We start from the raw sequence: 11920 nt of genomic DNA, 5'->3' as shown, positions 1-11920 counted from the left end.
CCCCCCCGCCCCTCAGACCCCAGCCTCACCCCCTGGACCTGCGTCTTCCGGCCGCAGCTACACATTCTCGCGGGTGTTTGCTGAGCACTCGCCAGACGCCAACCCTGCGTCCACCTCGGGGTTGGAGCGGCGGAGGGGGGTTTCCAGTGTTGTGCGGGAGCCAGGTATTTTAAAACGTGTGAACAAACACGGCCTGACTGCTCGTAAGAGATATGGTAGAGAATAAAGGATGCGGGCTCTGAAAGAATAAGGTGGGGGAGAGATCAGTAGTGGCAGAGGAGGCTTGGGTCAGTGAAGGCCTTTCGGAGGTGACGTTCGAGGTGAAACCTGCAGGATGGGGAGTCAGCCATATGAAGAGGGCCAGGTCGGGGGCAGGGAGGTGGGGGTGGAGTTCCGGGCAGAAGGAGCGGCAAGAGTCTGAGGCAGCATAGCCTGCTCCCCCCTCTCCCTCTCTCACACACACTCAGACACACACACACACTCTCAGACACACTCCCTTCCTTGAAAGGCCAATGAGCTAGAGACTCGTGGGTTACTGCACAGATGGGCAGGAAGCCTCCCATGAAAGAAACACAGATGGAGCGGGGCCAGGGGCCCTGGGACACGGGGCCACGAGAGGAGGAAGAACAGAAGGGAGGCCAGGCCTTCGCTCCCGGCTGCCCTGGACAGCGGCAGAGGAGCAGCCCTCCTGAGCGTCTCATGCGCCCCGCTCAGAGTCCTGTTGTCCCTGCCGCCTCCCTCATTTCTCACCTCCGAGTTGCCCAGGGCTGTGGGTTCTACACGTTTATTGACATCCCTCGACTCCCCCACGACTCTGCTCCAGCCCCTGGCCACTGTCTCGGAGCCAGCTACCACCATCCTTCTCCAGGACGACTGCAACACAAACATGTAGAGAACACGGGCGTCAGCGGACTTGCTGCGTACCCACAGGCAGGCTCCGGCTTTCTTTTCCAAGGGGACGGCCAGCTGCTGGTAGAAAAGCTGGGTCCGCCTATTTCTGAGCCACAGAGAGCAAGAAATCCAGCTCCCTTTTAAAACTTAGTTTTCAAACTGCTTTCTCTTGGCCGGGCTCCCTCCTGATGTGGAGCTCAGCCGTCCCACCCCGTCCTTCCGGAGTGTGGTAACACTCCTGGCACTCCCTCTTTCCACTTGTTTAAGGTCACACTGGATTTATGTGGTAGGAGATTTTTGCCTTTCTCTCCGTTCCTGGCCGTCCCCCCGTTAACCCACAGTTCTCCTGCATCCGGTGAGGTTTTGACAACCCCTGGAAGCTCTCAGGCCAGGATGGTCCGTCCAGACCCAGTCCTGCACCCTCCAGACTGTGATGCCAATTTAGGAAGGTCTGAGACATCACGCATCCACCACAAGCCACGGTAAGCATTCCCATATTAGAGGAACTTTGCGCAGCAAATGTAGCCTTGTCCTGGGCAGTCTGTGTTCAGAGCTTATACATGCTTTCAAAGGGACAGGGAAGATGGGGGCTGTGTCTAGGCTGCTACAGTTAGGGGGCTGACCCCGAGCAGAGGAACTCTGCCTGGCAGCTGACGATGTAGGGCAGCCTGTGACCAGGAGACCTGGATTCTGATTCCCACTCAGCCTGTATCAGGCAAGGGAGGCTCCACAGTTTCTCCACAAAAGGTTAAGCCCTTGACCACTTTAACCACCAGCTCCCATTCTTATACTATATCAACCAATCTATAAACATCTCCAGTAACTAATGAGTGCTTCAAGTGATTTTAAGCACACTTCTCAAAACAAGAACGGGATTCTGTATATGAAATCAATGTCAGTATGACCCTCTTTTCTTTCAGAAGGGATCTGAGGTGGACTGCTGCAGCCCAACAGTGGGTTAGTCAAAGATGATTAGAAAAATCAGGATTGAGAGATCAAGGACGAATCAGACTCTACCCGTGGGCTAACATGGGGCTCTACGGAATCAGACTCTACCCGTGGGCTAACATGGGGCTCTACGGGGACTCCAAACTAGGCTCTGGATGGTCCAGAGCAATCCAGGGCAATGAGGAAACCACCACAAAAGCTGAAGGGAAGGGGAAACTAGGTGGGCTGCTGGTGGAACGACAGGACGTGAACCATGCAGAAGGCTCCGTGTGTTTGGCAGGATGGAGAAACAGCAAGGGCCTGACGGTGTGTTCTAACAGAGACTTGACCTGTGCCCACATAAGACCTGTCCAGGTTGGGCTTTCTCATATAAGCTGTGAATAAGAAACATTTCCTTTCCCTTCTTGAGATGATTCATCACGGTGGGCTTTGAATTTCTTGGAGAGAGAGGTCACATAAAATCATTATTTCTATAAAGTCATCAGGTGGTGGGAGGAACCCTGGTGGCGACAGTACCTAGCAGGGAGACCAGGCTGCGATGGGACCCAATCCGACCGCACACAGTACTGGGCCCGGGGTTAGTCTGGAGATGCTCCTGGCCTAGGAAACAGTCTCTGTGAATCCCATTTGTAGCCTTTCACCTGGATGAAAATCTAGGTCTCCACAGAAAAAAAAGTGAATTTTGTGGTGGAAATTTCCATCTGGAGCCACCAGAGTTCTCTAGTGCTCCCCTGCAGATGTCTCTGAAAGAAAGGTCGACAACGCGGCTTTGTCTCGATAACTTACTCCCGCCGACGGCTCTGCTTCCTGTGCCTTCCTGTTCTCCTGTGCCTTCCTGTTCTCCGTGTGCACGGGGCCACGCCTCGGCCTTCAGCAGAGGGCACATCTGGAAATGGAGTCAATGGATTCTTGCTCCAGAGCTGACAGCTCGGGGGAGGCAGCTGTTGCGGTGGTGAGAAGACGAGGAACGCTGGGCCAGGAGCTTTAGAGAGCTGTGCTGGCTCTACAGAGCTCTGTGCTCAACACGGCATCTGAGGAAAGTCCAGCTCAGCAAAGCCTGTGTGTGCCCTGGTGTTCGTGGAGCGCAGTCCTGTCCCCAGGTGGGTGAGAATGGCAATGAGGGCTGTGTGTACCACAGCTGGCACAACCTGCAGACACATGTTTCTGCCCTTTCCTCTCTGACTCTGGCAAGTGGTAGATAGCTTTAAAATGTCAAAGTCATTGTATTCAGGACTGATGGTTAATGAGGTCAAACTAAGGAAAACACGTCACCAACTTCCACTGCAGACTCTGGGAGTGATGAAGCCTGGAGTTTCCTGAAGCTGAGCTGATTTCCAGCTGAGCCTGAGCACAGAGCAATGATTCTCAACTTAAGCTAAACTGCAGGTCCCTGGGCCCCTTGTGCTTTGCCCCAGATTCTGCTTCAGAAGATGACCCTGATGCAGGGGGTTTAAGACCAACGCTTTGCAAACCAGTGGCATTGAGGAAAATGTGGGCTTTACTTAATGGTAACTTGCCCATAGACAATTTACTTAACTTCTAAGAGCCTCAGGCCCCTTATCTATAAATCACAGCTACCAAGGTCTGACCTGGGGGGCTGCTGTGAGGTTTGGAAGTGATGCATGAGCTGCCCTAGAGGCACCAAGCCTGGGCCCCAGTGCATGGTCAGTAATGGAACCAAAGCAGCCCTCCTGGAGTCAGCAAGGCAGCATGAAGACTTGCGTGGCCTCAATTCAAATCCTGCTCATCCGCTGACATTTGCTGCCTTCCAGCACTCCTGGGTCCTCTTCCCTGTCTGGAGTTGACCGAGCTGAACCCTCGGCAGAGGTGTTCCCTCTCTCATCTTCACTGCTCAGGGGAGAAATGAGGAAGCGGGAGCGGAGAGGAGACTCCTGCAGCGGGGGTGACGCCTTGGCCGGGACAGCTCTGCCTGGGCCCTTGGGCGTCCTGCGTTCTGCACCCGGCCGGGCCAGGCCCTAACCCAAGCAGCCGCACTGGCCTCAGCTCATCCCTGCCTCAGGACACCCGTGGGAGGGAAGCTGGGCCCTGTGTTGCGGCTATTGCCATTTTACAGATGAGGTGACAGAGGCCTCTTGCCTCAATTCTTGGGCCACCCCATTCCATTTCCAACACTGTCCTCACAGTGATTAAAAAAAAAAAAGTCCAAAAAACAAATATAGAGCGATTGTGCCCTGCTTAAAATTCCCTCAGTGGCTCCCAGATATTAGAGCTGGGTTCAGAAATTTTTTTCTGCAAAGGACAGGTGGTAAATATTGTAGAATTTGGGGGTCAAGGGATATAAATTGAGCTACTATGTAGGTACTTACTTAGTAAGAGAGGGAACAAACTTTTGTAGGCAAAATTTAAGGTATAATAGTAATAAGTACATTATTTTTGGTAATCTAGTTCTACTAATGAAAATAATGGGTTTCTTTTCTTTTTTGGCAGGGGGATAAAATTTCACTTGGAGGAGGAAATGGCAACCCACTCCAATATCTTTGCCTGGAGAATCCCTTGGACAGTGGAGCCTAGTGGGTTACAGTCCATGGGGTTGCAAAGAGCTGGACACGACTGAAGCAACAGCACAAAATTTCACTTAGCTGGGGTTTAAAGTCAGTGTTCTCTAGCATCAAATCAACTTATGATCACCTGTGAAATGATTACAGATTTTATAATCATCTGTAAAAACCATTTTTAACTTAGGGGCCACACAGAAACAGCTTCTTGAACAGGCGTCACTATCTTGTCCCTGAATCTCCTCTTCCACCTCATTTCTGACGTGGGAATTCCTTTCTCTGCTCAGCAATGCTCTTTTTCAGGACTACTTATCTGGGCTTCCCTGGTGGCTCAGATGGTAAAGCGTCTGCCTGCAATGCGGGAGACTCTGGTTCAATCCCCAGGTTGGGAAGATCCCCTGGAGAAGGAAATGGCATCCCACTGCAGTACTCTTGCCTGGAAAATTCCATGGACGAAGGAGCCTGGTAGGTTCAGTCCATGGAGTCTCAAAGAGTCGGACACAACTGAGTGACTTCACTTTCACTTTATCTGGCTACCTTCTCTAATCCCCTTTCTCCCACTGATCATAGTATGAACATGTAGCACAGAACTGAGCGCATAATCAGAGTTAGGGGATTACAGTCTGTAATTCCTTCACTAGCCTAGACTCTCTTAAGGGTAGGGGCTTTGGCAAGCCTTCTATACTCAGTGCACATGCCCCCAAATAGGGAGGGGCTCTAGTGACCCTGTTCCAGGTTGTCTGATCAAAGGACAGTGATTTTTGCACCCCCTCCACTGTGGGCCACACAGGGGCCTGAAAGGCACCATTGTCTTACACCGCACCACACCCCTGGCCTCGGGTGATTGGTCAAGGGTGGGCACCGGATCCAAGCCAGGCCCCTCAGTCTTTGCCTGAGAACTTCCAAGCTCTGACTGAGAAATGGCAGTGGGGGCTGGAAGTAAAGCTCTGGAGGGCTGGCCGCCATCCCCCGCTGGCAGGGGAGACGCCTCCATGAGACAGGAGGAGAAGGAGGTGCAGAGAGAGGCAGGCAGGGTTCCTGGGCAGAGAGAGCCCTGGTGGCACTTGAGTCTGGCCTTGATTCTCTTGAGGCTCCGCTGGGTCTTTGCCCTGCTAATCATACACCTGTCAGAGCTTCCTAGAAACCATGAGACAACAGATGCTTCTTTATACCTGAGCTAATTTGAGTTATACTGTCAGTGGCAACCCAAAGGCTCCTACTTATCCTGATCTTGGCATTCTCTGTACTCTGCCACTGCTTTCCAAACTTTCTCTAAGCACAAGAAGCACCTATTCAAACAGAATCGTATTTGGAAGCCCACGAGGGGTAAGTGATGATAGTGTAGCGTAGAGGGCACAGTATGGGCTGCCTCGTGCTAACCCCCACTCTCATGGCTCCCAGCTTTGCAGTCCAGGCCTAGACACTTCTTTTCAGCCTCAGTTTCCCTCTCTGTGAAAACAGAGAGCAGAGGTATCCAAATCTTAGGGCTACTATAAGGCTTATGTAAGGTAACAGATATAAATCATTTACCTTAGTGCTGGGGACATACCAGTCACTCAATAAGCATTAGCTTAAAAGTGGGGGTTGGAGAAACCCAGAGCAACTGCCACCCTCAACTTCCTTTCTCACCTTTCCCTCACCATGACATCTTTGGCATCTGTGTCATGTTTAAATTCTCTAAAATGGTTGGTATAGTATATCTTCCTGGCTAGACTAGAAAGTCTCGCAAAGACAAGAAGCATATCTTTCTTGGCTATTGATTGTCTTTCCCCATTCTGTGTACCACAGTAATTGGCCCATAGAAGATATCCAATAACTATTGTAGACTGATAATGAACATATATTATCTCATTAAAAAACAGGCAACATGCATGTTACCAAATCTGGTGACTTTTGCAGCAGAATCAGAAGTCATACAAAGAGAAAAAGTCTTGACTTAAAGGATAGCTCACTCAGAACTAAAGTTAATTCTTTTGGTTTAGGCAATTATTTTACTTAAATAGGTTTTCACCATTTTAAAACCAATTTATGTAATGAAAACACAACATGACAGAACTTATAAATGTATTTAAAGCAATAACAAGAGGATAATTCATAGCCTAAAATGCTTATATCAGTAAAAATGAAAACTCAAATTAAAGTCCCAATTCAAAAAGGCGGGGAAAATACCAACAGAGTAAAACAAATAAGTCACAAGGAAAGAAAGAATAAAGATAAAATCAGAAATTAATGAAACAGAGAATAGGAAGGCAATTCATCCATGGAATTCAAATCCCATTTCTAAGAATAATTAACAAAATAGACAAACCACTAACTCAGTCAAGAAAAAAGTGTGAAAAAAACCAAGAATTAAAATGGGAAAATAACTATTAAAAAGGTAGAAAATTTAAAAGTTCATGAGACTATTTGTCAAATCTTTATGCAAATCAATTTGAAAATGTAAATGAAATAGATAATTAGCTGGGAAAACATAGTTTAACAAAGTGACCCCATTAGAAATAGAAAGCTTCAACAGACCAAGTGGTTTGTAAAAGACATTGAGAAAATTATCAAGAAAATCACCCCACTAAAAGCACCATGCCTAAAGAGTTTCACAGGTGGTGCAAACTTTCAAAAACCAGATAGTTTTAATGTTGTATAAACTCCTTTAGTGCATAGACAATAAAGGTAAACTTCCAAATTATTTTAAGTAAAATAACATTGATATTTAGACAAATATCACTTACAAGTATTGGTACAAAATAGTTGCAAAATATAAATATTAGCAAACAGAATCAATATCACATTGAGAATAATTCATTAGGACTAAGTGGATTTATTCCAGGAGTGCAAGGTTGGTTTGATATTATAATAAAGCACATCCATATTAAGTGATCTAAGAAGAATCATCTCATTATCTCCACTGATGCTGACAAACTGAATTATTTTATCAAAATAAAATCCAGCAATTACTTCTAATTAAAAAAATACTCATAAACATAGAAATTCTTGGCTACTCCCTAACCACAATAAAATGTATAAATCTTAGTCCAAAGCCAGCATATTTTAAATGAGGAATCACTAGAGACATTTCCACTAAGACCAGGAATGAGGCGAGAATGCCTATTATTCCAACATTATTTATTATTGTACTAGAGGTATGAGGCAATTCAATTAGACAAAAATAAATCAATCAGAGGCATAAAATTTGGAAAACAGAAAGTAAACTGTTTGCAGATGATGTAATAGTATATCTGGAAAACTTGAGAGAATCAGTTCTCAAATTAACTCAAATAGGAAAAGAAGCAAGCTAGCAGAACATAAAATTAACACAGAGAAACCTATGGTCTTTGTCTACACAAAAATAACCAGTCAAAATATGTAATGGTGGGTAAAAGTCCATTTATAATAGCATTAAAGAATATAAAATGCTTAGAAATCAATTTAGTAAGAAATGTACGAATCTATATGAGGCACACTTTAAAATGTTCCTGAATGAGACTAAAGTAGACGTGAACACAGATAAAGACATCCCTTGTTCTCTGGCAGAATGACTCAACATCGTAATGATGTCAGTCCTCCCGAGACCCATTTATAAGTAACACAATTCTCCAAAAAATATCACCAGACTTTAATGGAGCTAGACAAGTTGATACCAAAATTCATGTGGAAAAATAAACATGCCAGAATATTTAGAAAATCTGATATTCTAGGGGTTTATAAAAAACAATGAGGGGAGTCTAACCCTACCAGATTCTATACCATGCTATGAAATCTCTATAATTAAGGCAACGAGGTATGGGAATTCAAATAAACAAAGAAAAAAGTAGAATAGAAAGAAATTTGGAAATAGACTCAAGTACATGTGGAAATGTAGTATATAATGAAAGTTATCTTAACTCACTGGAGCACAGATGGACTCTTTAATAAAATGCTGCTGGACAACTGGGCAGCCATTTGGGAAGAAAATAACAGAGCCATACCTTATGCCATCCACACAAACTCCAATTTAAAAAGAAATAAACGTAAGTACTAGAGGAACATATGGAAGAGCTCCTCTATAAACTGAGTGTACAGAAAGAGTAAAATAAGATTGATGAATTACATTATTTACAAATTTAAAATTATTTGCATGGTAAAGAATAATTGATACTTTATTTAAAAAAATCTATGTGCAAAAGAGGATTACTATATCTTTTGCCCCAAAAAGTGTCAGCTGAGATCAACTGCAACATTGATGTCATCTAACCTAAATCAGCCACCTGTAAAATTTCATTTAAGGAGTGCAGTGCAGAGGCAGGAAGGGCGGGAGGATTTTTTTCTGAGTTAGTCGGGCTACAGCTTTACCTTCTTCAGTTTCTTGTGGGCCCCGGTCTGGTTCCCCTGTGCCAGGTCGGCCACACCCAGGAGCCGGTATGTCTCTGCCACCTCAGGACTGAAATCACCGAACACTGCCACTTTGGCCTCCAGAGACTCTCTGAGGATTGAAGTGGCTTTCTGCAAAAGGAATAAAAAGCAGTCTGGTTAAATAAAAATGTTCATTGCCTCACTATTTACAATAGCTAGTACATGGAAGAAACCTAGATGTCCATCGATAGATGAATGGATAAGGAAGTTATGGTACATATACATAATGGAATATTACTCAGCCATAAAAAGGAACACATTTGAGTCAGTTCTAATGAGGTGGACGAGACTGGAGCCTATTATATCCAGTGAAGTAAGTCAGAAAGACAAATACCATATGTTAACGCGTATATATGGAACCTGGAAAGATGGTACCAATGATCCTATATGCAGGTCAGCAAAGGAGACACAGATGTAAAGAACAGACTTTTGGACTCAGAGGGAGAAGGAGAAGGTAGGATGATATGAGACAAAAGCATTGAAACATATATATTACCATGTGTAAAACAGATGACCAAAGCGAGTGTGACGCATGAAGCAGGGCACTCAAAGCCGTGCTCTGGGACAACCTGGAGGGATGGGGTGGGGAGGCAGGTGGGAGGGGGTCAGGATGGGGGACACATGCCTGTGGCTGATTCATATTGATTTATGGCAAAAACCATCACAATATTGTAAAGCAATTATCCTCCAATTTAAATAATTTTTTTTTAAGTTCAAAGCTGGATAAAGAAAATGCCAATACCAAGTGCCTCCTAAGAAAATGATGTAACTGATATGAATGATATGTATTTTCACTAAGGGGAATGAGTTTGGGTAGCATGTCTCATGAGCTGAGCCTACTTTCCTTCTCAAATAGGAATCAGGAAATAATGTACATGGGGTAGAGGGGTTCGCAGCGGGGAGGGGGATGGTGTGAACTCTGAAGAGAAAATGCATAAAAGATCCCTGGAGAAAAAGCCACCTCAGATGTTACAGGAACCCATTTTAGTTGAGTTCAGTTCAGTTCAGTCGCTCAGTAGTGTCCAACTCTTTGTGACCCCATGGACTGCAGCACACCAGGCCTCCCTGTCCATCACCAACTCCTGGAGTTTACTCAAACTCATGGCCATTGAGTCGGTGACGCCCTCCAACCATCTCACGCTCTGTCATCCCCTTCTCCTCCCGCCTTCAATCATTCCCAGCATCAGGGTCTTTTTCAATGAGTCTGTCCGTTCTTTGCATCAGGTGACCAAAGTATTGGAGTTTCAGCTTCATCATCAGTCCTTCCAATGAATATTCAGGACTGATCTCCTTTAGAATGGACTGTTTGGATTGCCTTGCAGTCCAAGGGACTCTCAAGAGTCTTCTCCAACACCACAGTTCAAATCATCAATTCTTCAGCGCTCAGCTTTCTTTATAGTCCAATTCTCACATCCATACATGACAACTGGAGAAACTATAGTTTTGACTAGATTGATCTTTGTTGGCAAAGTAATGTCTCTGCTTTTTAATATGCTGTCTTAGGTTGGTCATAGCTTTTCTTCCAAGGAGCAAGCATCTTTTAATTTCATGGCTGCACTCACCATCTGCAGTGATTTTGGAGCCCCCCAGAATAAGTCTCTCACTGTTTCCCCATCTATTTGCCATGAAGTGATGGAACTGGATGCCATGATCTTAGTTTTCTGAATGTTGAGCTTTAAGCCAACTTTTTCACTCTCTTCTTTCACTTTCATCAAGAGGCTTTTTAGTTCCTCTTCACTTTCTGCCATAAGGGTGGTGTCATCTGCATATCTGAGGTTATTGATATTTCTCCTGGCAATCTTGATTCCAGCTTGTGCTTTATCCAGCCTGGCATTTCTCATGATGTACTCTGCATGTAAGTCAAATTAACAGGGTGACAACATACAGCCTCATGGTACCCCTTTCCCAATTTGGAACCAGTCTGGTTGGGTAGGAAGAATAAAAACTAACATGAAATGCATTGTGTCCTTTACGTCTCAAGAACTGTGCTAAACGGTTTATGTGTGTGAGCTCCTTTAGCTCGCACTCTTTCCTTTCCATAAGGACAATTTTAGTCCTCGTTTGACAGAGGAGGAAACCGAGGCACAGGGCAGTTGAGAAGCTCGCTCAGAGTCAGACAGCCCATCAGTGGCAGATCTGGGTCCTGGCAGGTCTGGGTCCTGCCAGCTTTAATCCCTCTTAGTTTCAGGCTCTTCTTTCTCTGGGCACAGTGATGTTTTTATGTAAGTGAAAACTATAGTTTCCTGGCAATTTATCTACTTACAGAATATCCAGAATATATTCCAGGGTTTTCTGTTTCTCACAAGAAATACTTCAACAAACGAAAAGCAAACATTCCGACATGGTGAAAAGTTAAATAGATTTGACATTTTGTTTGGTTTATCTGACTTATTTATACCAACATGGAATAAAAAAAAATATGGGTTGGAATTAATCTCTTCAGTCAGACGCTAAGACATACAGAGGGAAAGCCCTGCATTTTGATCTCCCATGTTTCTCCAAAATCCTTCCACCATCTCCTCCATGAAAGCATGATTACAGTTAGAGAACACAAACGCAGAATTTAAGAGCTGAACAAAGCAGAAACCGGAGAAGAAGCCTTGCCCACCGCTTAGCCCTGAAGGCACCCTGCTGGCACTCCCCAGACAGAGGAATTGGCAAGGCCTTTACTCATGTTATTGGCAAGAATATGAATTAGGTGCTGGGGTTGGGATCAGGGAACCTCAGGAAAGGCATTTATAAGAGAGAAACAATTTCTCAGATGGAAAGAAAAGTCACTGCTGGGGAAGAGAAGCTGTATCTGTTGTGAAGTGTGTGACCACCGCCCCCCGCCCCCACCTTGGTTCGGGTCTTCCTGATGCTGAAGCCTGTCATGTCCTGTCCCAGGGACCATGAGGCAAGTGTTGGGTTTGGCAGCTTTTCCGTGAAAATTGGTTGTCAGGCTTGGAGGAGCCAATGGGGGAAAGACGAGCCTAAAGGATGCTCTCAACGCCATTTACAGCCTATAACTGGGGAAACTGGAGATAGATGTGCAAGTCGAGATGGCAGTGTAAAAGATGCCACATGGACATGGGTATGGAGAAACAGAGACTGTGACAGTCTCTGAGAGTTAGACAAGTTTAATGGAGAGAAGGGAAGAATAATCCGGATTCAGGTGGGCTGAGAGGCAGGCTTGGGCA

At 45.4% G+C, this 11920-nt stretch overlaps 1 protein-coding gene across 7 annotated transcripts in view; it reads right to left on the bottom strand.

The window, feature by feature from the left end:
- The window catches only part of TTC23 (tetratricopeptide repeat domain 23), a 161096-nt gene that overhangs the window by 9223 nt on the left and 139953 nt on the right, over positions 1-11920 (bottom strand). For 5 of the 7 annotated variants that reach the window (XM_010845838.1, XM_010845841.1, XM_010845839.1 and 2 more), the window contains 2 exons: positions 8682-8831; positions 751-873 (listed from right to left, as the gene is read on the bottom strand). In XM_010845838.1, coding sequence (XP_010844140.1) covers positions 751-873; positions 8682-8831 — 273 coding nt within the window. The remainder of the gene's footprint in view (positions 1-750; positions 874-8681; positions 8832-11920) is intronic. The other 2 variants (XM_010845843.1, XM_010845842.1) reach the window with 1 other exon arrangement.

Source organism: Bison bison, unplaced genomic scaffold (genome assembly GCF_000754665.1).
Source record: "Bison bison bison isolate TAMUID 2011002044 unplaced genomic scaffold, Bison_UMD1.0 scf7180017864224, whole genome shotgun sequence".
Taxonomy (NCBI): domain Eukaryota; kingdom Metazoa; phylum Chordata; class Mammalia; order Artiodactyla; family Bovidae; genus Bison; species Bison bison.
Note: the sequence above shows the minus strand (reverse complement) of the source record. Positions and strands in the feature narration are given on the sequence as shown.